Source organism: Euprymna scolopes, chromosome 21 (assembly GCF_053919585.1).
Source record: "Euprymna scolopes isolate OS-2025 chromosome 21, ASM5391958v1, whole genome shotgun sequence".
NCBI lineage: Eukaryota > Metazoa > Mollusca > Cephalopoda > Sepiida > Sepiolidae > Euprymna > Euprymna scolopes.
In genome coordinates this window covers 35,851,954-35,879,486 of record NC_136502.1, presented here as the reverse complement: position 1 = coordinate 35,879,486, position 27,533 = coordinate 35,851,954, and the positions used below count along the sequence as shown (strand labels likewise).

General features: G+C 35.0%; 1 protein-coding gene and 1 pseudogene across 1 annotated transcript in view; one reads left to right on the top strand and one right to left on the bottom strand.

Annotated features, from left to right (window-relative positions):
• The window catches only part of LOC145242102 (uncharacterized), a 48,774-nt gene extending 22,758 nt beyond the window's left edge, over window positions 1–26,016 (bottom strand). Inside the window, exon 1 of the mRNA XM_080105018.1 lies at window positions 25,733–26,016. Within this exon, the coding sequence (XP_079961144.1) occupies window positions 25,733–25,883 (151 nt within the window). The 5' untranslated portion in view covers window positions 25,884–26,016. The remainder of the gene's footprint in view (window positions 1–25,732) is intronic.
• A 925-nt stretch (window positions 26,017–26,941) lies between these two features.
• LOC145243304 (U2 spliceosomal RNA) lies at window positions 26,942–27,074 on the top strand (annotated as a pseudogene).
• Window positions 27,075–27,533: the final 459 nt, after the last annotated feature.

Genomic DNA, 27,533 nt, shown 5'->3' with positions numbered 1-27,533 from the left:
TTACTTCGGCATTAAATAACACAAAAATGGTTGATATGCTGTTAAACAAAAATAACAAACACTTCTGTGTTTTCAGATATCACAGTGCGGATGTGGTAGTTGAGGCATCTGAGCTTTCCTCTCTCGCCTGGTAGCTGCAACATGAAAAAATTTCCAGCAAATATATATTAATACGATAGCATGTGTGTTATTTATTTACTTACATCTTTTTTCTTCGGATGCTGTTCAATTGTTATAGCCTTCTATTTCTTGTAATAATTTTACCAAGAATTCTTCATAAGTTTTGGTTTCAATTATAGCTGAAGAAACTCAAGTTTTTATATATATATATATATATATATATATATATATATATATATATATATATTGGACCAGAAACAATACCTCTGACCATTTTAACGTTTTAATGGGCTTGACAGACTTAGCTCATATCACCGATCTGGTTAGCCTTTTCCTTTTAGATGAAATTCATTCTATACTCCATGAACAATTCAAATTGGATGGGGGGGGGGGTTATACAGAGATGATGCACTTTTCGTAACAAACTCCACAAATAAAAATTACGAAAAAGCAATTAAATCCTTGCATAAATTATTTAAAAATTATAGACTTACTATAAAAATCGACCCTAATAAAAAAAATAGTAAATTTCTTAGACGCAACCTTAAATCTTGAAAACTCTACCTTTGAACCCTATCATAAACCAAACCAATCTGTACTATATGTCCATAAAGAATCAAACCACCCTAAGTCCATATTGAAATCAATAGTTTCCAATGTCTCTTTAAGAATTTCTAAACTATCTTCTAACAAATTTATATTTAACAAAAACACAAAATGTTACAATGAGGCCCTTAAAAACTCAGGATATAAATCACAAATCAAATGCCTAAATAAAAACGATAAAAACACAAACTGCATTGAAAACTATAATAATTGCAATAAACCTACTAAAAATATAATAACCTATAATATAGCCATGTCATCCTGCATACGAATGGCAAAAAATAATCTAACTACAATACAAAACCAAATTAAACCGCAAGCATTAGCCACTAACACAAAGAAACCACAAAGCAAAATCCGTAAGCATAAAAAGACATAGGGAAATCCTATGGTTCAACCCTCCATATTCTAAAAATCTTGAGACAAACATAGCCAGGGAATTCTTTAAGATATTAGAAAAAGAACTTTAAAGCCCCTCATAGACACAATAAAATCTTTAATAAGAACTCAACTATGCCAAACCTTCATCATAAAATAATTAGTTCTAACAATAAAAAAATTAGTAAGATACAAAATGCAAATATAGAAACTATAGCAGGCTGTAACTGTAGAAGAAAAAATAAATGCCCTTTACAATGTACCTGCAAGATAAAAAATGTGATTTATAGCTGCACAGTGTCACAAACCCCAAATATAAATTATGTTAATAGCAACCATACAAATCCCTTTTCACATTATAACGCTACTACAGTTATTCAATAACTGCACCCCCATTAACCAATCTACCAATAAAATACAACCAAACCTATTACATACCAATACCACTCCTAATCAACCTGACAACAAATATATTAAACAAAATGTAATCTACTTCGGTTCTACATCTGGACTTATTAAACATAGGATTTCAACGCATAAGCACTCCTTTAAAAATCCTTCCTTGAGAAACCAGACTGCTTTATCTAAACATATTTGGTGACTCAATGATAGAAATATTCCCTTCAATTTAAAATGGGAAATAATAGGATCATATAAAACATACGCCGGGGGACAGATTCTGTGCACTTTGTAGATATGAAGCCTTTAAAAATTTTTAAATATAATAAAAATAAAACCATTCTCTTAAATTTAAAAGACATTTTTTCGTGATGCATTCATAAACGTTGGTTTAGATTCTACAAATTTAAGCCACCATAAATCATAAAATTTTCTTATTACTAATCTATCTTAAAATGTATAATTTATGAATTAATAACTATTATTATTATAGTTTTTATCATTATTATTATCTTATCTGATATGTTTACCATTATTTTCTATTTTATTTTATTATCTATTTCACTTTGAATTTATATGCTACTATTTTTTATTAATTTAAGTTCTATAAATATTATAATTACTATTAAAAATATAATTTTTATTTAATTACTATCAATAAGATTCATTTATTATATTAAAAAATTCAACTTATAACTAATTTGTGGTTATCTCCCTTTGAACAGTAAAATTCATTATTTTTCTATTTGAATATAATTATCTCCCTTTGTAATTCAAATATTTGAGTTGATTTCAAATTTAGTGTTACTAACGAGTTCAAACTGGTAATATTATTCCATTGGTGTTTCCTTTGAAAGTTTGTATATATCAACATTTTCAACCATTCATAAACTACGTTTACCATCCCAATGAATGCACTGACGATGATACTTACGACTTTTAGAAGGCGAACCATTAAAAGGTATGTTTTTGTTAGAAATATTAAAATATCCTCTCTTACCCTTACCTTTCAACCCCATTTTATTTTATCTTATTTTTATTTTTATCTTTAATTTTATTTTCATTTTATCTTATTTTGTTTATTAACATCAAAAACTATTTTCCTTTATATTTTAAATATTTTCCAGATACATCTGCCTTACTTAAAAAAATACTAGGTTTATTTTTAGTGTCTTTAAAAAAAACCCAAAAAAAAACCCACCCAATATTTTTGCTGATGAGGAGACATTTTTCAAAAAACTAAATGATAAAATTATTGTCCAAGACTTATTGTCTATCTCAATAAAAACATTGTTTCCGAAACGATCATACAATTTATTGATTTTGTTTGTTCTTCCTTATGAAACCGATTTTTAATTTTAATTATAAATTATCAATCATCTTACCCAATATATATATATATATATATATATATATATATATATATATATATATATATATATATATATATAGATGTAGATATTTCATAAGTTTTGGTTTCGATTCAAGCTGATGCACCCAAGTCATATGGATACATTTTTTTATTTTTGAAATCACAACTTTATAATGTATAAGAATCGATAAAAAATTGACTATAATTATATATATGTAAAATCTGCATGAATTATGTCATATTTAAGCCTATTTTACGACCGGGCTATGCAGTGCCTCCCTGCTTGCTTAGATAAATACTTCTGGATTTTTAACAAAAGAACTACAATAATATCAGGGCATCTCCATTTATGCTGAACATGCACAGAATGCCAACATCAATATATTACATATGAAAGAGTCTGCTGTGGAATTACCAGGTCCCGCTAGTAATGTCTCATTCTTTTAGAGCACTGTGGTGGTACACGTGATCTTCTCTCGCCTGCTCCTTGTAGAGGTCAACAAATATGAAGCTCAAAAAAGCAACCAAATTCAATCAGTTCACCTGACAAAGTGAAAACATTTTCTCTCTTCCTCCCATAATTCCACTTCCTGTACATGTTCTAGTTTTACTCTTAAGTTCTAATTGAATTTTTCCATTGTCTTCATTTAAATTTATGTGAAAGATTTCCAATTCTAAACATATGTTTATACATTATTATAATTAATTATGTTATATAATAATTATTACTAGCAGGACCTGTGGAAATTCCACAAACTCATTCATATGTAATATATTGATGTTGGCATTCTGTAGATGTTCAATGTAAATGGAGATGCTCTGATATTATTGTAGCTCTTTTGTTAAAACTGCAAAAGTATTTATCTAAGCTAGCAGGGACGCTTGGCATAGCCCGTCATAAAGTATGCTTAAATATATGTCAATTCTTGCAGATTTCGTATATATTATTAGAGTTAATGTTCTATCAATTTTTATATATTATAAAGTTGCGATTTCCATATGACTTGGGTGCATCAGCTTAAACCGAAACCAAAACTTATGTAAAAAAAAAAAAATGTATATAACTTGAGTTCCTTCAGCTATAATCTAAACTGAAACCAAAACTTTTAAAGAATTCTTGATAAAATTTATAAAAAAAAATAGATTACTAAGGTGCCATCAGCTATAATCGAAATAGAAACCAAAACTTATGTAGAATTCTTGGTAAAATTAAGTCCATAATTAAATGACAGTCACTCGGATGTAAGCATAACACAAAAATAAATAACACACACACTATCCTATTAATATATAGACTATTAGAATTATATTATTTTCATTTTTTTTGTCTCCTGGTCTTATACAAAGGTTAGACGTTTCATGAATGACTTTTCCCCAAGTTAGTTTTTCACTTGTGCCACTTATCAGGATCAGTTTGTCAACAACCGATTCCCTCAATGTCTACCATATTGCTTTGGGTCATAGATGTCAATGTGACATTTCAGATAACTGATGGTGGATGACATGGCCGAAGCAGTTGAGATGTCTTTGTATGGCATACTCTCATGGAAGCCTGTGAGTGACATTGGCGATTTTCTCTATCTGATGCACTGTAGCCAGAATCACGTTTTAATATTTCATTAGTGACCACGTTTCACAGATATACAAGAGTACATCCTCATATGAATATCAGAACAGTTTGTAAAGGCCTGTCCAAAGAAAGATTAGTTTGGAAGTCAATTTCTTAAAACCATACACTGCATGCTAGCATGTATAACTGATGATGATGATGACTTGTGTGAAGAGTATTCTCCTCTACAATAGTTAACTGAGGATGATAACCACGAAGCTAAACAATACAGTGAACTACATCCACAGAAAATTCTTTCAACAAGTACTGAATATGTAATAGCCAATTAGCAACACCCGGCTATATGAAAACACCCAACAAAACCCTGAAGTACCAAAATCTAATGCAGATCTTTGGGATGGTATGGACACCTTGAACACCAGAAGAGCATTGAAGGAATACTTAACATCATTTTTGAGCTATCAACATTTCCATACGATGAATTTGATCATTTTTTCATGCAATATGAAGAAGTAATGCTCAACAAGTTTGCTTCATTCTTGAGATTTTTGTCAGGTGAACGTATGCAATCTCATGACTTGTTGATGATTTGTTATTAATTGTAACCTAGTGTAGAAAAGTAAGTTTGTCTTTCGTATAAATCATTTTGTTTTTGTTTTTTGTATTTTTTTAGTGCATTTTTGGTTATTGGAAGTTGGCAACAACATCTCTTGAGGCAATTCTGTTGTTTTAGACTTTCTCATAAACAAATAAACTGGTAACATGAAAATGACAAAGTAAAAGAAAACAAGAAAAAAGAGTACGAGAGAGAGAAAGTGAGCAAGAGAAAGAAGGAAAGAGAGAGAGAGAGAGAGAGAGAGAAAAGGAGGGAGAGAGACGGAGAGAAAGAGGAAAAGGAGAGAGAGAGAGAGAGAGAAAAAAGGAGAGAGAGAGAGAGAGAGAGAAAAAAAAGGAGAGAGAGAGAGAGAAAAAAAAAGGAGAGAGAGAGAGAGAAAAAAGGAGAGAGAGAGAGAAAAGGAGGGGGGAGAGAGAGAGAGAAAAGGAGAGAGAGAGAGAGAAAAGGAGAGAGAGAGAGAGAAAAGGAGAGAGAGAGAGAGAAAAGGAGAGAGAGAAAAGGAGAGAGAGAGAAAAGGAGAGAGAGAGAAAAGGAGAGAGAGAGAAAAGGAGAGAGAGAGAGAAAAGGAGAGAGAGAGAGAAAAGGAGAGAGAGAGAGAAAAGGAGAGAGAGAGAGAAAAGGAGAGAGAGAGAGAAAAGGAGAGAGAGAGAGAGAGAGAGAAAAGGAGAGAGAGAGAGAGAGAGAGAAAAGGAGAGAGAGAGAGAGAGAAAAGGAGAGAGAGAGAGAGAGAAAAGGAGAGAGAGAGAGAGAGAAATGGAGAGAGAGAGAGAGAGAAAAGGAGAGAGAGAGAGAGAGAAAAGGAGAGAGAGAGAGAAAAGGAGAGAGAGAGAGAAAAGGAGAGAGAGAGAGAGAGAAAAGGAGAGAGAGAGTGAGAGAAAAGGAGAGAGAGAGAGAAAAGGAGAGAGAGAGAAAAGGAGAGAGAGAGAGAAAAGGAGAGAGAGAGAGAAAAGGAGAGAGAGAGAGAAAAGGAGAGAGAGAGAGAAAAGGAGAGAGAGAGAGAAAAGGAGAGAGAGAGAGAAAAGGAGAGAGAGAGAAAAGGAGAGAGAGAGAGAGAAAAGGAGAGAGAGAGAGAGAAAAGGAGAGAGAGAGAGAGAGAGAGAGAGAAAAGGAGAGAAAGAGACTGTACGAAAAAGTAAAGATTGTAAGAGAGAGAGAGAGAGAGAGAGAGAGAGAGAGAGAGAGAGAGAGAGAGAGAGCCTTGGAGAAAGAAAGAGTGTTAGAAAGAAAAAGTAAATACAAAAAATGAAACGATTTTCTTTCCATAAATAAAAACATTTAAATAAAAAAGAGAAAAGAGCAAAGTTATTTGCTTTCCTAACCACATGGAAGATATTCACGAGTAAAAAAAAACTTGCACATTCCTGACTAATTATTACAAGTCCCACTGGGGAAACACAATGTTTATAAAACTGTTTTCGACTAACCTAAGGTAAATCGACTTCAGCCGAGACGAACACATCTCTAAGGCACGTGATTCGCAAATGTCGTTCAGCTTCTTCTGATCACAGTCCAAATAACAAGCAGAACTTTACAACAACGACAACGATGTCAATATATTTGGATTTACTCCATAAATTAAAAAAAATATACGAGGTTATCCCACAAGTTTTGTCCGGATTTTAATTCTCTGAAACATTTTTTTTTAACAAGTCACAGCTTATTAAGGTCGAAAGGTCACTCGAGGATGAGTTTATCAGAAGGAAAGTGAAACAAAGAAAGTTTGGACAAAGATCACAGTGTAGTATCTGTTCTGCAGAGACTGCATTTTCGTCCTTGCAGTCGGCCTGTTTCTTTAGCTTTTGCTGAAGTGAAGCATTTGTTTGGTCTTACTGACTGACCCTATCCTTTGGGAGTCAAGTTATGCCAAGCACCCACTAGTTGTTTTTTTTTCTTTTCTTGCAGGTCACACCTCCCTCAGCAGAACTTAAGCAGCTGGCAGGTTCAGGGAGGCCCAAGCACTGATAATTCAGTAATGGTATCCTTGATAATTCAATAATGGTATCCTTGCTCCGAATCGGCAGGTTCCTGCCGAGAGTTTGGCTACAAGTGATGGATAGGGCCTCTGAAGTGCCCTTGAGTTTGGTTATTTCTAATTTGATCGAACCGGATCAAAATTATGCTGTAAATGGGAGGTTGATTCAAAACAATCTGCACTTGATTTGCACCATCATAAAGGGGTTAGAAGACGACATGGAGGCTGTGCTGATCAATTTAGATCAGTCCAAGGCATTCGATAGAGTCGAGTGTCGTTTCTTTGGGTCTGTTGTAGAGGCTGCCAGTTTTGGTCCAGACTTCATCAGATGGATCTCCATTCTGTATACTTGGCCAACAGCAGTGTTGTAGGTAAATGGGATACAGTCGGCACCGTTCGCTGTCTCTCTGTTGGTACATCAAAATTGTTCTTTGTCACCCTTGCTCTATGTCCTCACATTAGAGCATTTCCTGCGCAAATTGAGGACGGAGTGCAGCTGGACTGGCCCTATGCAGTATCACTCTTTCTAGTGGTGTGCAAACCAGGGTCACAATGTATGTTGATGATGTCACTGTGTGTCGAGCTTTCATGACATAATGGCAGTGATTAAGGCATTCAAATAGTACAAAGACGTAACTGGAGCAATGGTCAATCTCAGCAAATCTATTGGCCTGAGATTGGCCACCTGATAGGGAGCCGTTGCCTTGCCAGGTAGCTTTGGTTGGACCTACAGTTCGGTTCGCATACTAGGCATGTGGTTCGGACCAGGCTTCCAGCTAGAAAAGAACTGGTCAGAAGTACTGGCAAAGGTCAGATCTGTGAGAATTTGGCTCCGAAAGTTGACTTTCTCTCAAAGCATGCTCCACTTACATCTTTCCGCTAATCTTTTACCGACTGTCTGTACTTTCCCTGCCTGTAGGTTGCCTGGTGGCACTGACGCAACTGCTTTTCTTGGTTCTTTGGAACGGGCAGAGACTGCTAGTCTGTAGACAGGTCTGTACTCAACGTCTGTTTCATGGGGGCTAGAGATACCAAACTTTACAAGTCATAGACATGCAGAGCGATTGGTATTCCTGAGTAGAACTTTGATGGAGGAGTCTGCGAGGGGTCCTGCAGTTGAGCTTGCAATTCCCAACCTCATTCCCGATCCCTTTGTCGAATGCCATTTTAGATCAAAAGGGCAATTGCAGTTCTTTGATGAATACTAAGATACTCTCTGAGTGTTGCCTAGGTCCAGAAACCTTGTATGGCCTAGGAGGGCAATATATGAGGAATTAGTGGAGGGGACTGCTTCGGATCCTCTTGGGGAATGGCTGGGATTGTCGAAGGAGGAGACATACTCTCAATGGAATTGGGTGCTAGACCAGGGTTACCTCAAAAATACAGACTTTCTCTGACCTAGCAATTGGTTCGAATGCCATATGCCTTAATGGCATGCGATTCAGGATTGGAAGAGACAGCAGCCCTTTTTTTTTGTCCGCGATGCAAGGAGGACAATATTGAAACTGTAGACCACGCTTTCTTCAACTGCTGTAAGCTTTGTACATTCTTGACATGTGTCAGTGAGGTAACGGCTTGCATTATCCCCGAGCGAATGACGTGCTTGGATTTAGTTGCCATCATCTACAATGCAGATTCTCTGTTGTCCAGGGAGGAATGAATGGTGTTCCTTGGTATTTTAGCCGTGGCTAGACTCATAGTGTATTCTATTTGTTTAGAGATAGGGCATGGAGGAGAGCTGCCTTCTGATTACTATCTAATTTCGTATTTTAAGCACCAACTTAAAATCAAAATTAGATGTGATACCTCATCCAGTTTTTGGTTGTAGGTTGATACATACCTCTAGTTTATGTGTATTCATGCGAAACAGGCTTGAGTACGTGTTCCCTGTCTAGGCATAGCACACATTGACCTTAGGTCACAGACAAGATTTAAATAGTCCATACCAGAGAGCTTAGCTAGTCGGAGAGAATGGGTTCCACGTCCCGTTACTTTATTTTAGGTATTAGCATACCTCGAAAGATGTCCTTTCCCAATATAATTTTATTTTTGGTACCCTGATCCTTTGTCCCAATGGAATGCTATCTTGGATGTTACCAATCGTCCCTTCTGTCCCCACTCCCTGATATTTCTTTTGGCCCTTAGAACTGCCCACTCCCCATTCAGGAAATGTCTCATTGGCTTTCAGCATCTTTTGTCCGAAGATAGCGAGCATTTTAATTATTAGATAGGATGGGAGGCTTCTTTCCCCGCTTTACTAACATAGTATTTGTAGCATTTTGTTTAGTTCTGTTATTTTTCTTTATTTTTGGGATGGTTTTAAAGCTGCTAGTTTTTGTCTCCCTATTATTGCAAATATTGTTTGTTAAATGTGCGTTTTTTTCTTGGTATTTTCTTTTGTATTTCTTGCGATTGAATTGTTTTGTATTGTGCTTTTTTATAAGTGTGCAAGAAAAGAATAAAATTCACACACGTTTAAATGTTTGTAAATAAAATCATTCGAAAAACGCTGGGTTATTTTCTTTTTTAAATAGCGTAGGTCCATAGAGTGAATGTGGTATTTTGGTGAATGATACTTGTGTAGAGAATAGACAAAGTGGACGATCCTCGGCACCCACTTTCCCCACCCAACCCCCTTTTTTGGCCTTGTACCTAATCTTTCTCCTTCATAAGCAAAAGTAGAAACACGGAGACAATAGCTACATGAGAATCATAATTTGTTTAGATTGACCTTGGAATCAACTCATCACGTATCAATATATCTTGATTTTAATATTTCTAACAGGACCATAAAAATGGTGCAAAACTGTTCTGTTGATTGAAAATTATTTTACCTGCCACAGGACGGGTATTCTTCTAGCTTAATATAAAGTTCAGATTACCGATGTTAGCAAAAGAAAAAAAAATCAGAGGAATTAACGATGAAGAAAAAAATGTAGAGTTCCAATTCAAAAGGTCAGATTTATAGTTAAAAAAAAAAAAAAAAGAAGTGTTTTCTCGTTTTCAGACAACATATTTGTTTTAATACAAGACTAGTTTAATAATAGTGCTCAGCGTTTTCTGGCATATGGTTTCACCGACTTGAGCATGTTCAGGGAGGGGGTGGGGTGTAAGGGTTTGGATTTGACCTTCTCATTTCAATAGAATAAGAAGCCAGGTACCGTTTGATTAGAGGAGTGACCTCTTCTACTTGGGTATTGGTTGTTTATATTTTTTTTTTTTTTTTTTAATAAATGCAAAAGTTGGAGTGGAATTACTGATAGGTTAAGAGAGAATAACCAGTTTATATGCAAGAAGTGTACATCAAAAGAGAGTGCCCACACTATCAACCAAGCTCCAACCCCTGTCCCGTCGATGAAATGTTGCATCTCTGTGCCTATTTTACAAGTATTTTAATAGAAAGTGCTGCGACAAACTCGTAGCACTTGTACTTTGCCAGCATAAATACTCCAGATTAACCTGACAAGCAGCAAAATCCCACCCCTACACTGTAGAGATCCTACTTGCCAGAAAGTCTTCTACTCTGATAATTTCTTCTCGGAAACTGCTAGACTTTTGGAATTCCCTCCCGATCTTCTGCTTCACTGACTGTACTGATATGTAGAACTTCAAGTGTAATGTGAACAGATATCTCGCTGCTCAACTCCCTAGATCATGTTCCTGTCAATATGGTTCCAAATAGTAGTCTGATACATTCAAGTGACAACATGCCTTGCTTGGGGTGAACAAGAGTTAATAAATAAAAATAATGGAAATGGATGAGAATCCAAATGTGAAGAGAGTATGCTGGGCATGGTCAAAACGGAAGGAGGGAGCAAGTATCTTTTGACGGAGTCTTTCTTTAAAAATCTACCAAAAATCAAGTAATTACCTAATCAATACAAAATTTTCACCAGGCAGTTAATGGTGTTTTTTTTCTTTTCTTTTTTGAAAATTTAAAATTCTATTTAAAAATAGTAGAAAAATTTTTATATTGTTCTGCTTTTCATATGATAAAATTCAGGCTTTTATCTTTCAGGAAAAAAAAAAAAAGTTGCTTAAGAATAATGGATTTTAATAGATTTTAATTTGTTTGAAAAAAAAAACAAAAAAAACCCACCTTGATTTCTTTTTTCATTTTTTGGCCGTGCCTAGTGTATACCTGCATGGTGAAGCTATTGAAGTTGTCAAGAAGTGATGTTACCTTGGTGACACCATTCAGGCACACGGTGGAGCAGGTGTTAGTGTTCACAAGTCATGAGTGGATGGAGTATGTCCCGGGAACTTCTGTCATTACTAACTAGCAGAGCATTATCATTGTCAAGAATAAGGGAAGAGTCTATTTGTTTTATTGAAAAACTAACCTGTGCTAAGGGGAGAGGGTGATAGGGTTAGTCAGGAACTAGCTAAGCAGGACCTTCTACACGAGACTAGCGAGCATTATGAAGGCCAAGTAGTTAGAGCTAAGCTTAGAAAGATAGGAAACGAAGCAGTCAATTCTGACACGGACGTGTGTTGTGGGGTTTCTAGGCGTGGCTCGGACAAGTACATTGGCAAAGTGAAACATCCAGATGGACACACCTCGGAATCAACTCGGGAGATCTGCAAGGGCTTTTGAGAACATTTCAAGGAGCGTTTTACACAGCAACCTGATCTTCTGATCCTTGAGTTTAGCAACTATTTGGCCAACTCTCCCTGTCTCGAGCGGCTAGTTGCGAGGGCCGGGTGACGGAGCGGGAGGTTTTTACTGTGCTGAAGCAGGTCGGCTGTGACAGATCGCCGGGACTTGATGGTCTGCCATACGAATTGTATTTGAGGCTGTCGCCCATGTTTCTGCCTCTTCTGATGGAGGTGTTCAACCATTGGTTTGCTCAGGCATCCATCCCAGAGCAAGTCACCAGGGAGTGATCAGATTGCTAAGGAAAGGTGATGGGCATGGCGGGGAGGAATTTAACGACTATAGGCCCATAACTCTGCTAAACACAGAGTTGAAAATTTTGGCCAAGATCTTGTCAAATCGGCTGCAGGTTGTTATCTGCGACTTGATCGAACCAGAGCAGAACTACACTGTGAAGAGGAGATCAGTTCAGAACAATTTGCACCTGATCCGCATGATCCTAGAGGGTAGGGATAGAAGACAACTCGGAAGCCGCGCTGATCAATTTAGATCAGTCCAAATCTTTCGATAGGGTTGACCATTACTTCCTGGCATCTGTCTTAGAGGCCGCCGGTTAAGTGGATCTCCATGATGTATCACAACCTACGGCTGTCGTGCAAGCCAACGAAAAGTACTTCAAACCCTTTGTTATCTCTCGGTCGGTTCATCAGGGTTGTCTATTGTCACCCCTGCTCTAGGTCCTGGCGTTGAAGCTGCTGCTCTGCAAGCTGAGACATGGGGAGGCAAATTCGGCCCTGCGCGGAATAGCTCTAGCTGGCAGCTCAGCCGCCAAGGTATCTGCATTCACTGATGACGTTACGGTCTTTGTGTCGAGCTTCCGAGACATAGAGATCATATCAGAGGTGCTCGCTCGGTATGAAAGAATTACAGGAGCCAAGATAAACCGCAGCAGGTTGGTCGGACTGCAGTTGGGTGCCTGGAGTGGCAACGCAAACCTCCAGTGCCCTTCAGCTGGACAGATGGCTCAGTTTGGATCCTCGGCATGTGGTTCTCCAGCTAAAAAACAATTGGTCAGAGGTACGGTCAAAGATGGAGGCTGTGGTCAACTTGTAGCTTCCTAGGAAACTTTCCTTAAAGACTAGAGCTGAGGTGTGCGCCACTTACGTCTTTCCTCTCATCCTTTATCGACTGGCCATATTTCCCCTGCTTGCACAACACCTAAAAGCTCTCGTTGGAACTCTTGTCCTCACTCTTTTAGGACAAAGGAAGACACTGGGTGAGCAGACAGGTCTGTATTTAACGTCCGCGTGAGAGAAGCTTGGGAATGCCGGACTTGAAGTGTCATTGAGACGTCAAGAGGCTGGCCTTCTTGAGCCACTATATACAAGATGATCAACCATGGCACCCTGCGGTTACTGCCGCCTTTCCAGACCTCATTCTTGACCCCTCTGTCGAGAACCGTTGCAGGCCACAGGGAGAATCTGCCTTCCTAAAAGAGTGCAGAGCTGCACTAAAATGGCCACCAAGGTCCACCGATCTTGTGATTGCTACCTATAGGGAACTCCACAGGGATCTAGTGAGAGGAGGGGTGCTGACGACCCGCTATGCACGCATTTGGGTTGGCAGCAGAGTGAGATTCACTCCGCGTGGAGTTGGGTGCCAGGTTCGAGTTATCTGAACAATTCAGAGTTCTCTCTGACCTGGCGATTGGCCCGAATGCACTTCCTCTCAACAACATACAATGCAGTTCCATTTTTTTTGGAGTCGCCTGCTTGTCCTTGTTGCGGAACAACAGCCGTAGAAACGACTGATCATGCTTTCTCCAATTGTTGCAAACTCTGCCGGTACTGGTCGTATGTCAGTGAGGTGACGGCTCGCATCGATACCAAGCATCAAGCATCCTCACCCGATTACCATATCTAATGTTGTTGTCAACATGAGGCCGCCGTGGGATAGGGAAAGACAAATGGTCTAAATTGCATTCCTGGCCGTGGCGAGAATGGTGATTCGGGCTTCAGGACTTCAAGGTGAGCGGGGGTGTTGTCTTTTTCTGATCAGGATCTGATCGCTTTCTTTAAACACCAACTATGGGTGAAGATCTGATGTGATAGAAAGAGACTGCATCACGTGGTATTTGACAGAAGATGGATACATGTAGTAAGTCTGTGTATGAAAAGGAGCCAAATTTGAATACATGTTCCCCGCTTAGGTGTGGAATGCGTAGTTCTGTCAAGTGTAACAATCTTTAGCCACTTAGCTAGCCGAGTGAGTGCTCCATCCCTACCCAACTAGGAAGCCTCCAAGATCTCCACTCCCTCCTAACTGCAATATTTTCTTTTCACCCCTCCCTCTAAATTTCACTCATCTTGGAGAGAAAGAAATTAATCACTAATACTCCCCCCCCCCTCACCCACCAATTTTTCTTTTCTCCATTTCATCCCATCTAGAGGGCATCCCCACTTAGAGACCGTCTTGCAGGAGCTCAGGTTCCTTTACAAAATAAAGTGGAACGGGCAGTCTATCAACTAGACGGTGTTGGGAGGGTCCTACTAACCACTTTTGTATTTTTTCTTCCCCCACCCTCGACGCAAATGAATTATTGTATTACCTTTATTGTTATCTTTTTTGTTTTTACACTCTAATAAAAATGCTTTAAACAATTTGGGGCTAAGTAAGACGTCCCCCAGTATGAAAGGGTGAATGCGGTATTATGGTGGAAGAAGATACTAGCTAAGAGAAACTTTTGTTTAGTTCTAGAGTGACAAGGATGACCAACGATCCCCATTACGCCCCCTTTTTTAGTTGGCCTTGTGCCTAAGTTTTTTGTTCATGTTAATTTTTAGTCTGAATATAGGATTTAATATTTCAAAGTGTAGTATCTGTTCTGTTGCTACTCTTAAGGTAATTTGTCTCTCTCAATGGAGGGATAACCTCTATACTGAGACAATTATTATTTTTGGTCCCTACCAGAGTGCCCCTTTTGCCTTTTGGGGAAGAGCTGGTCCCCCTCCCCCCCCCCCACATTAAAATGATCTTGTGTCACATTTTGCTTTAATTGGGAAGCAAATAAATACCAATAAATAGAAAAAAAAGGGTTTTTATTATGAATATTAATACACAAAAAAAAAAATATATATATATATATATATATATATATATATATATATATATATATATATATATAGGAGCATAGATAATAAATACACACAATACTGTTAAAAACATCAGCATTAAAAAATAAGTTGCTCATCACCGAAAATAACTTGAAACGATCTAGAAAAAAAATTTCTCAAGTGTTGACACGTAATTGCACAAAAACGAAAAAGAATACCTAATTTTTATTTTTCCATTGACAGCTTCGGGGCAAAGGGTAAACTTTTGGTGTCTTTTTTTTTATTATTAAAAACATAAACTACTTGTCTATTAATAATCAGCTACTGATATTTGTATGGGAATAGGGGCATTATTTACTTAAATAATTTAAACTTATTTAAACCAATAAGAGAACACTTTTTCATGTGATTTGTTTGGTTTGGTTGGTTGTTTTACGGCATATCAACTCTTTTCGGGTTATTTAATGCCGAATCCAAAGATTTAAGAAAAATATTTTTAATAGAATATATTTGTTGTTCTCACGTCGGTTTCTATTTAACCCATAGTTGGGACCCTAACAGGTACTACCACTCCGGGTCAGAGTGGACCTGGGAGCAATGGTAATTAAAGGGTGGCTCCACACTCCCCAAAGCCCACAAGCTGGGACCTCACCACTGGATATAGTTTAAGGTCATATCCAGGACCCCCATTGAGGGACTTTTACCCTCTGCAGGGGGGCAGTTGGCGTATTCTAATGCCCCACCGACAGGGCCGTGTGATTTGTTAGAGAAAAGCAACCAACTGCTTGGTTCTTGTCCAGAATTCCTTTTATATTAAAAACAAAAAAAAATCTGTACGATATCACTTGTGACAAAATGAAAATATCATATTCCAAAAATCAAGTAAATTGATCAACTCATTTTATTTTTAAATAAGAAAATCAAATTTTATGAATAACAGAAAAGCAATTCTTCTGTCTGCCATTTTGAAAACAACCTTAAAAAAAAAATAAATAAATAAAAATAAAAAATATGAAAGGAGATAATTCGGTAAATTTTTACGACATGCCCCAGCATATTATAAACACTTCCACCTCCCCATGTTAAGAACGGCTTTCGGAATAAACACCCCACCAACCTTCGCATGTTAAGAACGGCTTTTGAAATAAACACCCCCACCAACCTCCCCATGTTAAGAATGGCTGTCAGAATGAACACTCCACGAACCTCCTCATGTTAAGAACGGCTTTCGAGGTTGGGGGGAGGTATTCCGAAAGTTGTTCTTATCGTGGGGTGGTTGGGAGGGTGTTTATACTAAGCTGAGGCAGGTCGTAAAAAAAAAAAAATACTGATAATTCAAACTTGCAAGACGTTGTAATGCCTATGAACCCCCATTAATTGCTTAAAAAGTTTTCTTTGTAAAAATAAAACTACTTCATCAATTTATGACTTTTGGAATATGATATTTTCGTTTTGTCATGGATATATACATCACACAGACTGTTTCTTTATTTGCATGGTTGAATTCTAGATAAAAACCAATTGCTTCATTCATTTGCATGGTCCACAGAGGCAACACTTTGATCGAAGCTAATCATCGCAGAAGTTGCATTTAAATCTCCAAATCAATTAAATACAGATCTATTTATTTATTTCCTAAATCAAATTTTTATTTTCATTGCATCTAAAGCTTCAAATGTTGACCTATAGATCTTTGGCAAACAAACAATGATACCAAATTTATTTTTCAGCTCAATTAACCACTGCATTATGACCAAAGTTCACTGGAAATTAGAAAAGTTGCTGTCTTATGTGCTAGTGGTTCAGAAGCCAATCTTCATAATGTATAACTAAAAATGTAGACTTTCGTGACTCTACAGAAATTTATCTTTAATTGACCTTTGAAACTAAATATTTTCGTTAACTAGCCAAATAGAAAAATTACTAGTTACATAATTTTTGGAATATGACATTGTTCCATGAAGATTTTTCTTCATTATTTTTTTAAATGTAATTGTAAGTAAGCACCAAATTTTATGTTGAGAATTAAAGTATAAGCATTTCAATTTATTCAGATGTTTTTTTAGACAAAATTTGTTTTAAAAAAAAAAAAATAAATAAAAATTTAAAAAAATAATATTGTTCTATTAAACTTTTATTGCTTTAAATAATTTAACTTTGCTTATTTTATTAAAAAAAAAAATGTTAAAAAAAATTTCTCACTCAGCAATGAGCTTTAGTAGATTGTTGGTGAAAAAAAAAAAAAATCGTTAAAAAATAAGCATTTCATTATTTCTAGTCGCCACTTTGAAAAAAAAATAAAAAAATACAATCATTTAAAAAAAACTCTTGATAAAATTTCTTTACATATTTTTTTAAACAGCCTTCATTAAAAAAAGAAAAAGAGTTTTATTAAACTTTATTGTTTAAATAATTTGACTTTGCTCGTTTTATTAAATCTATTATATAAATCTCACCATCCATCGCGAAACCAGAAGTCGTGAGCGTTCTAATTAAGGGCAGTCAATCCAACGGAGACAATGACTTGCAAAAATGTTGACAAAAAAAGCGACCTCCCCTTGTAGAAAACTGCCTAGTTGAGGGTGAAAGAATTAATGTTTTGGGCCAATTTTTCGATATTTGTCGTCCAAGAGACTGAGCTTTAAAACAATACCGATTTTGTCACGTTCCGACGCATCTGTCAGAAGTTCTTGCACACACACACACACATTTTGTCTTTTATATATTAGAAGGATTTAATTATGTTAAGTATTCATCCAGTAATAATTTACTTCGATTTTGGAATGAACTTTGTATGACAAAAAAAAATTGGGCTTAACCGAATGAGGTAACAGCAGTAGTTACCAGATCTTCGTTCCAATTTGCAAAACAATGCGGAGTTTAACAACCTCCTGGCTCTTATAAGCGTCGATTAACAATAACCGCTAGTGGTATACAAAACCAATGATACGACTAGTAGTAATAACAGTGCTGATCAGTTTATTTCAAATTGATGACACATGTGACTCTGAAAGTCTTACAGCAAATCAGACTTGTGCATATCTCGTTTCAGTAAAGCACTGTCATAAATGACAGCCTATCAGAGGAGGCAGTGATATTTTCTACCCTATCTACAGTTAAAGTTGCCTTGGGCAAGACATTCAAACTCCATATAAATGTACACAATACTCTAAGGAGTTACAAAAAACAATCTAGAATAGATAAAACTCCCAATGACAGCAAATGTAAACTTTACAAGTGACAAACGTAATAGCAAGTCAACTCAGAAAAATAAGGATATACATATGATTGGGTGAGAAAGGGGTACAACTTTACTATAGTGTGTCGGTCAACCCAATCATGTATTTTCAAACAAAGGTATTTTAAGGAAAAAACATTATTACGTACTTACATGTCATGTCAAAATTAGTATAGATTTTAAAATTTACGAAACATTGTCCAGTAGATGTGCTAGAGCTAATTTTCGGAAGAAAAAAAAAAACGTATTATCGAGAATAAGTAAAATGGCCGACTTGAAAACAGTTATCTCCCCTGATTTTAAGCATCTAAAGGGTTAATTTATAGTGAAATTGCAACTTTGAAAAATTCTATTTTTACTTATTATTTTTCTATTGGACCATTTTTTCATAATTTTTGGAATTTATACAAATTTCAGCATAACACGCGAGTATCTAATAATGGTTTTCTGTGAAATGTATTTTTTCAAAGACACACTACAGTAAAGTTGCGCCGAGGAAGGTATTTCACTGGGAATTATGCAAACAAACAATATTTTGATTACAGAGAATAATGCTTTATATTCTGAAGAGATCTTCAGTTAAATGAATCAGATAATTCTCTGGATTCACTCAATACAGACGAGGAGTCGAATCAAAGGTAAAGAACGTTTCAAACCTAGGATTAAGGAGTTTTACTTGCCTAAATGTTAGAATTGAAAAGTTTTTAGCATATGTAGACTTAACCTGATTTAAGAATCTCTTTGGGTTTCTACATCGTGGAACAAGTTGTGATTAGCCTGGAGATGGCCAAATAGTTCAAGATGATGCTGGATATATTATGGCTGCTGATCTCACCTCTCATTTGAGCAAGAGAGGATGTGATTCTAGCATACAGCATCATCAACCTTTTGAGTTTTTCATCTTAGGGAAGGCACGGCCAAAACTGAAGGAGAGAGTAAGTATTTTTGATTGAGTCTTTCTTTAAAAATTTTTTTTGATTGAGTCTTTCTTTAAAAATTTTTTTTGATTGAGTCTTTCTTTAAAAATTTTTTTTGATTGAGTCTTTCTTTAAAAATCTACCAAAAATCAAGTTATCCAATCAATACGAAATTTTCATCGATTGAAGAATGAACTTTATAATGGTCTACATTTTTTTCATAATCGATATTTATATATATTATTCTGCCTACAAAACCTCCCTTCTTTATTTGTGGGTACAAATATGCTTAAAATAATCAGCCGAAACCAAACAAAATATATTGTATTGTGAGGAGGGTGAGGATTGTAGATAAAAAAAAAAAAACTGCACACATATCAGATTTTATGGTTGAAAATACGAATTTTGAATGCGTTTCACTTTTCATCTTTTGAAGTGTGAAATTCATTGAATATGTTAATTATTATTATCTTTCTGACTAGCAAAAAAAAAAAAAAAGTTTATAATTTCATTACTGAGCTAATATAGCATTAAATAAGAAATGCTTTGAAGAATTGATACACAAGAAAAAAAAAATCGATAAATAACTTTAAAATACCATTAAAAAATATTTGCTCTGTATTAATGAGTTACCTCTTATTAAGGCCCAAAGGCCACTTGAGGATAAGTATTAATGGGTTGTCTGGTGAATGGTGAGATAACACCATGATGATTGTTAATGATGGTTTAAACTGGGCAGAAGCTAAATTACTTAAGCGAACAGCTGAACAGGAATTTGTTTACATTGGACTTGAAAACGGCCATGCTGGAAAGCAGCTCCATGGTATTAGTGTTCCATAAGCGGGCAGATTTTGGAAAAAAAAAAAAAAAAAACTTTGCTCATGGAAATTTTGTTTAGTTTTAATTACAGAGAGAAAGAAAGGATAATTATTTACAGCGGTTGTAACTAGACGAGTCTTTATTGTGAATGTTTTAATCATTTTTTTTTGGTGTCGATTTTACTTTGTAAACTCAAAATTTAAACTGTTTTGTCTTGTTGCTTCTTTTTCATTTAATGCGTCTCATATTGGACGAAAATTGCACGTTGGTAGCACAAAGCGTCTTCAATGTGCCATAGAAATCTTGAACCGAGTTTTTCCAAGTTTTTCTTAGCCTGATTTTCCTCTCGCTTACCCTCGAATGGGATATGTCTATAAATCTGTTTATCCGAGCACAGATTCATTCAACATGTAAGCAGTTGCAATGCAGAGGCGACTCCAGCCTGGGCACCTTCAGCCGCAATAGCAGAGAATGTTGTCAACGTGCGCACCACAAATCCATGAACCATAACCATGTCATTCCTCGTCATCCTTAGAAAAATTGAGATAGGAACCCAGCATTCACTTGCATGTAATATGGCACTACGAACATGCTTGATCCAGCGATGCAAGATCAAACAATTCACATTTCCCATTAACATAGATCATTATCGTCAAGCTAGCAAAATGAATTTCACAACTTCTAATTTCTGCAGATCATCCACAGAGAACTCAGTATAAGCTTTTCTTTAATTGTACAAGCATAGAGATTTTTTTTATTGCTTTTTCACCCCAAATAAGGCAGAGTGTCACTTGGATGTAAGGGGCTACTATTTGGGACAAAATTTTCAGGGATACTATGTAGGGAGTTGAGCAGCAAGATGTCTGTTCACATTACACTTGAACTTTTGCATGTCAGTATAGAGTCAGGTAAACAGACTCGAGAGGTAATTCCAAAGCCTAGCAGTTCAAGGGACGGATCAATTTGAGGGATCTTACATTGTACGCATGGGATTTTGCTGCTTGTTTGGTTAGTCAGGAGTATTTATGTTGAGGAGGTGCAAGGTCTTGAAGTTCGTCAGAGCACCTTCCATTAAAATACTTGTAAAATAGGTGTAGGGATGCAAAATTTAATCGATAGGACAGAGATTGGAGTTTGGTTAACAGTGCAAGACCTCCTAGGTTAGCGGCTCTTTTGAATCCTGTCTAGAGACGAGTAGCAGATGCACCAGCCCAAATGCGCCAACAATACTCCATGCATAGGTGAATGGTGGCCTTGCAAAAGTACAGGGTACTCTCAGGCGTAAGTAACTTTCGAGTACTGTAGAGAGAGACCACCTTTTTCACAGGAGCCTTGGTAATGTTCTCGATATATTTGTTCCAATTCATGTTGCCTGTGAACGTTAAGCCAGGGAGTTTGAATGAAAAGCTCTCAGGTATCATTAGCTATGACAATCAGTGGTTGAGTGGTTAACTGAGCTTCCTAACAGTCCACTTCACCTCGTGTGAACTGAATGACAACCTGTGCAGAATACACAATTGCTATAAACACCAGATTGTAAACCTGCACAAAGAACCTTGTGTAGTGAACGCTGATTAGGGCCACTGATCACAACTTTTGTCTTCTCCACATTGATTCAAAGGCTTTTTTTTTTCCTTCTTTTTACAGAGAGTCACCATTTATCAAGGGCTGAACGCCACTTGGTTAGAATCTGATTACTTAAGACGGCTCAATAAAAACTTGGTTAGGGTTAGGGTTAGGGTGGTTCTAAGAAAAAACTTTGTGGAATTTGTGTTTAGATTTAGGCAGAGATAGAGAATGAAGAAATAGTTGACAGCGGTTGTAGCTAAACAAGTGTTTGTTGTGAATGTTATTGTTTTCCACAAATTGAACCATGCACGCATTTCTTCCTCCGATTCGGCAATAATTACCAGCTGATCATAGGCATATAACAGTTCCCCTTTGTGTTTAGAATTCAAAAAGCACAATGATGAATAGCAGAAATGTTGGGATGAATAAAACGAAAACAAAAACGCGAAAGTCTCGCATCTTTATGTTCAACGTGGAATCTGACCCCTTTGCACTTCTCTAAAATATAACAGTTTCTTTGCAGGACCCTTAAAAACTACGATGTAAATAACTAAAACTCACAATCCTTTCTGGGAATAACATCTCGAGCAAAATTAGAAATTTGCTGCATAATTTTGATCACCTCTTCCACATGAAATCATTAATGAATTCAACAATCTTTTCTAGAATCCACCCAGATTTATGGGAGTACGCTAACCGCATTCACCCCAGGCAGATTCAACTGGTTTCCTCCAAAGGAGAATGTTTCAAGGAAATATTAAATTCACAAGTGGGCCCCAGTCACATATATATATATATCCCGGTCAGGGGAGGTCTCGACGTTCTCCCACATACAGCACCTGTTGTTCCTAAATAGTCACCCATCTGATACTGACCAGGTTCTATATTGCTTAACTTTGGTGATTTAATGAGAAACGGTGTGTCAACCTGTCCTATGTATCCATATTTGGCCAAGTAACCAGATAAGCTTCAATGTCTTGTCTACCAATTTCAGTTGTGAATGTCCAACAGTCTTCATTTTATCGACATTCCATAAAGCAGACATGGAGAAGACGTGCAAAATTGTCAATAACTTCAAAAAACTTCTCTCTTGACATCATCTGGATTCGAGTCATGATGGCCATCTTCAGTACAGGAATAGTCTGTATATTGATTTGATAACACCACAAATAAAAATCTGGGTTGTTATGGGTCGGTAATTATGAAGCCCTGTCAGAATGACCCCTCTTACTGATGAGATGGTCAACAAAGTGTCCTCACCCATATCATTGAACGCTGATAAATAAAAAATAAAAAAAAACTGTTGGATATACGTAACTAAAACTTGGTGGACAAAGTCAGATATAGACTAAAGTTTATTTCTACCAAATATGGTTGGATTGCAGAAAGGATTGTGAACTTTATTAAAGATTATATGGATGGCATTTTGGAGGGTAGGGTTATCCTGTAGATATATAGTATACACACACACACACACATTTTATATACATATTTAATATTAAATCAAAGATGAGGAATAAAAGTTATATCTATCTCCTTGATGGTGTTTAGCTTTTTTTTTTTTATCCTATTCCTTGATTTTCATATCTAAATGTCATTAAGCCAGTTTTTTCTATATTTGCATTTTGTATAATTCTGACCCTTCTCTTCTGACGAGAAGCATTTAGCTTCGAAATGCCATGGCCTAAAAGTTTTTTTTTTTTTTAAAACTTTTCCTTATTATTCTGATGATATAATAAAGTTTATATAACTTATTCCTGATCTTTTTTATTTAATATTATAGTTTTTGCTCCCTTTGATAGTGTTAAGCTTTTCTTATCCTGATAAGTTTTTGCTTTGTTAAAGATTTACTCTTTGATAACTTAATTATTTTTATTTTATTTTTTACCATTCAAACACGGTAGTGTTTGAATATATGGTTAAGTGTTAGTTTTACTCATTTAAAACTGCTTTAAAAGTTCATTGCTCACTCATTTTGCAACCAAATTTCAAACAATTTTTACAGTTCATAAGTCACCTTCTCAGCTATATTTTGAAAAAAAAAACAAAAAAAAAAAAAACTTTTTCAATTTTCGTTCAGTAAAATAAAAATTATAAAATTACTGGTGTTCAAAAGTCCTCAGAATTAGTAAGGAATGTGAGAGACGATTTCTTCTAATTGGCTGTTGGTTACCATACTTCTTTGTCATCGCTACCTTCATAAATCATAGTGAGAATGTCGCTCGCATACCATCTTATTTGGGTTATATAGATATATATAATACAAGTGACGCTCTTTGCCATGATAGGGCTGATAATATTTTGCTTACGACATCACCCGTTAATTCTGTTTCTCTTTTTTCTACTTTCTTCCTGTTTATTTACTTAATTACGTCTTTTATTTGATTTTTTTAATTTAATCAATTTAAGAAGTTGGTAATAATTTTTTTTATAGATTGTTGACAATGTGTATGATATTGAACACAAAAAAGAAAATATTTCAAAGCATAGCCTGGAAAAATTATGGATTACACAGAAAAATGCAAGCATGAAAAGTAATATGGTTAAGATTAGGCACCGCCAAAAATGGCCGCAAAATCAAGTTGTTGTTGTTTTTTAAAACGAAATTACGTTTATTAAAATCCATTATTTCTGAGTAACTTTTTTTTTTCCAGAAAGATAAAACCCTGAATTTTATCATATAGAAAACAGAATAATGTAAAACTTTTTCTACTATTTTTAATTCAATTTTAAATGTTAAATTTTCCCAAAAAGTTAACAATTGACATTTTTTGTCTTGCACAAAAAACGTACTTAAATATTTAAAAAAAAGGGTTTTTGAAATAATTAATTAATTTATTTATTGTCTAACTAAGATTTAGGATGATTTTCTAAGAGAATATGCAAAAATATTATAATATAAGTACCTGAATTTCAAATAATTCCACTTATTCATATAGGTAACCAGATATTCGCGTTGACGTAGAGTTCAGATCGACTCTGTTTACGTTTTCGTCTGATAAAAAGCAAACTATGGAAGACCAAACAGGCCAAAAAAAACTTATTTTTCAGTGACGAAAATTTCAATGTATTATTAAGCTGAGGCTGGCCAGTACCAGATGGGTGACCATTTGTATGCGTTTGGTTTTTAATGTGTATGTGTGTGGGGGCCAGACTCCCCAAAATGGGGGGGGGGGCAATTTAAAGCAGAATAAAAAAAAATTATTTCAGCGCGTTTGGTCCACCATAGTCAAAGGCGGCAAACGTTTTCAAACGGGATCGAAAAAAAAGATGCTATTTTTAACACAAAGGGCACAATATTTATCGAATTTTTTTTTTTGGTATCGATTATTCAAAGCATGCCCTGTTTAATAATGGTCATGCATTATTCGGCTCGCTAAAAAAAAATTGTTAATTTATTTATCAAAAATTTTAAAATAGCTTTTTTCGTATAAATATTAAAAAAAATTTTTTTTTGTTTTGCTTAACTTAAATTAATTATTTTACTTAACATATTCACCGAATTTCACACTTCAAAACTCAAAAGCGGGATAATTAAACACAATCGAAGTTCTGATATTCAGACGTCAAAATAAGGTATGCAAACATTTTTTTTTTTTTTTTTTTGAATCTATAATTCTGTCCCTTACAACACAATATGTTGATTTCAGTCTCAGATGATTATTTTAAGCATATTTGTTCCCACTTCAAAACAAGGGGGGGTTTTGTAAGCAAAAAAATATATATATATAAATATCGTTTATGAAAAATAAGTACACTGTTATAAAGTTCATTCTTCTCCTAATAATCGCTGAAAATTTCGTATTGATCGGATAATTATCTGATTTTTGGTAGATTTTTAAAAAGACGGTCCGTCAAAAAGTACTGACCTGCCCCCCCAGTTTTGGCGGTGCCTAGTTAAGATTAAGCTTAGAACTGTAAAAGGACTAGTTGTTAAAACTGGAAAAGAAAAAGACAAGATATTCTAGTAAAAAATATAATAAATTTATAACTTAAAATATTGCAGCAAATAATTGATTATATAATGTTAAATTGATTTTTTTTTAATTCTTAATGCTGCAATATTTTAAGTTATAAATTATATTTTTTTTACTAGAAAATCTTATCTTTTTCTTTTCCAATTTTAACAACTAGTCCTTTTACTTACTTTTCATGCTTGTATTTATATATATATATATGTGTGTGTGTGTGTGTGACAGAAGTTCTTGTGATTTTTGTTTTGATATGGGTGGAATTTATAACTTTTTAGAGGACAGTGCTGTTGATTTGGAATTTTTATTGAGCATCTACGAGAATCTTGTCAGTGTTTAAAAAACAAGATTTTTCGTAAGACTTAAAATAAACGCTATCTTGAAACAGCTGTAAATAATTATACTATTTTTGTGTATTCTCTTATTAGGAACTTTAAGAAATGGTTTGAAATCGTCAAAATACATAGATACTTACTCAAGAAATAAAAAGGTCCGATAACGTAGAGGAGTCGGGGTACATCTCGAAAATTGGAGTAAAAATCCGAACTCCATACTTTGTCCATATCCCTGGCAATGCTGAAAAGGCATTGTCTTTTTAAACTTTCAGCGGATTTGCGACGAGGCATCACTTAAGTTTTCGCCAGCACATTTGGTTTGGTATGAATTGAAAGCTGTTCCTTTTCTTTTTCTTTTTACATATATATATGCACATAAACAAAGTTGTTTGTTCTTTTTTTACAGTAAAAAAAAAATATATATATATGTAGACAAACACAGAGAATCTCTGTAAACTATATACTTTTTATTTTGAAATATTGATTATATATATATATATATATATATATATATATATATATATATATATATATATATATGAGAGGGAGAGAGTGTTTGGATGTGCGAGCTTAGATAGAGATTTGAACTTGAATATTGACAGACTAAGTAATATAGCTGTTCAATGTATATTGTTAAATAGATATTGCTAATAAATAATAAACGCTAAAATATACAAATAATTATTATATGATAATTAAACTCTTTATTAACTGCACCAAAGTTATTTCCTCAAGTTTTTATTTTTTATTTTGTTGTCTTTTTCAAAACTTAGATTCAAATTTTAAAAATACCAGTTAGATAAATACCTGAAGCTCGTGTTATTGGTGTCTTTTTAAAAGAAAGTTTTAAATAATATATAATTATTTGTTTGTCTTATATAATAATTATTATTAAGAAGTTGTTGTTTTTTAACATAACTTCCAATGTATTTTATTTTTTTCATAAAGGGGTGTAGATAAATCAGTTTCTCAGTATTGTTTTTTTTTTTTTTTGTTTTTTGATTAGGAAAAAAAAATGGTCTTGGTTTTTTAATTAAGGTATTTTTAGAATGGGAGGGATTAATATGGCTGGATCATCGGAATAAAAGATGTGGAAGGAAGGATAGGTTTAACAAGACGTATATAAGTTTTAAATAGTTTTAATAGCCAAGAATTTAACCTCTAGAAGTAAAATAGTATATTTATTTGAACTTCATAGTTGATTTTGATGTAATTGGTCGTTATAGACTTTTAACAATTCGTTTCCTAACCAAATAGAAGTGTACTTTTCTGTATTTGTTTATATTTATATAAACGTTATTTCTCGTAAGTTTTTTTGGTCAAGATGGTCAGCTACTTTAATTACAACGTCTTTTTCTTGGCCTTTTGGTCAAGATCAAAGTGTAGTATCTGTTCTTCAGATGTTGCACTTCATTTTCTTGTTCTCTTTCGGCGGAGGAGAAATCCTTCACGACTGAGACAATTTTTATTTTTGTACCTTTTCTCCGCGTTAAAAAACGACCCTGGTGTCTAACTCTGTCCCGTGGGGAGGCATTGTAAATAGGTACAACGTCTTTTTTTGTGTTCGTACCTAGCTTTGACTTTAATCATTATCTTTCTGTCAGGGTTGGGATAAGGTTAACTGCCAACAATAATAATTTAAAAGGGCTCAATTTCAAAACATTAGATTAGAGATGAAAATATATAAATATGATAGAGATAATTGTTTGAGGGTGACAGTGGTCAAGCGATTAACGACACGGATTGATGACCTAAGTGTTCCAAGTTCGAACCGAATTCGTTCCACAAGAACCACTTTCGTTTAGGATGTTGGCAACATTCTCGTAGTACACCCAGTAAGTCCCCAATATCTTTCAAGAAAGAATTCTTATTATAAAATATCGGGGAAACCAATGTCAATAATAGAATCTTCAGATTCATACGATATTATTATTATTATTA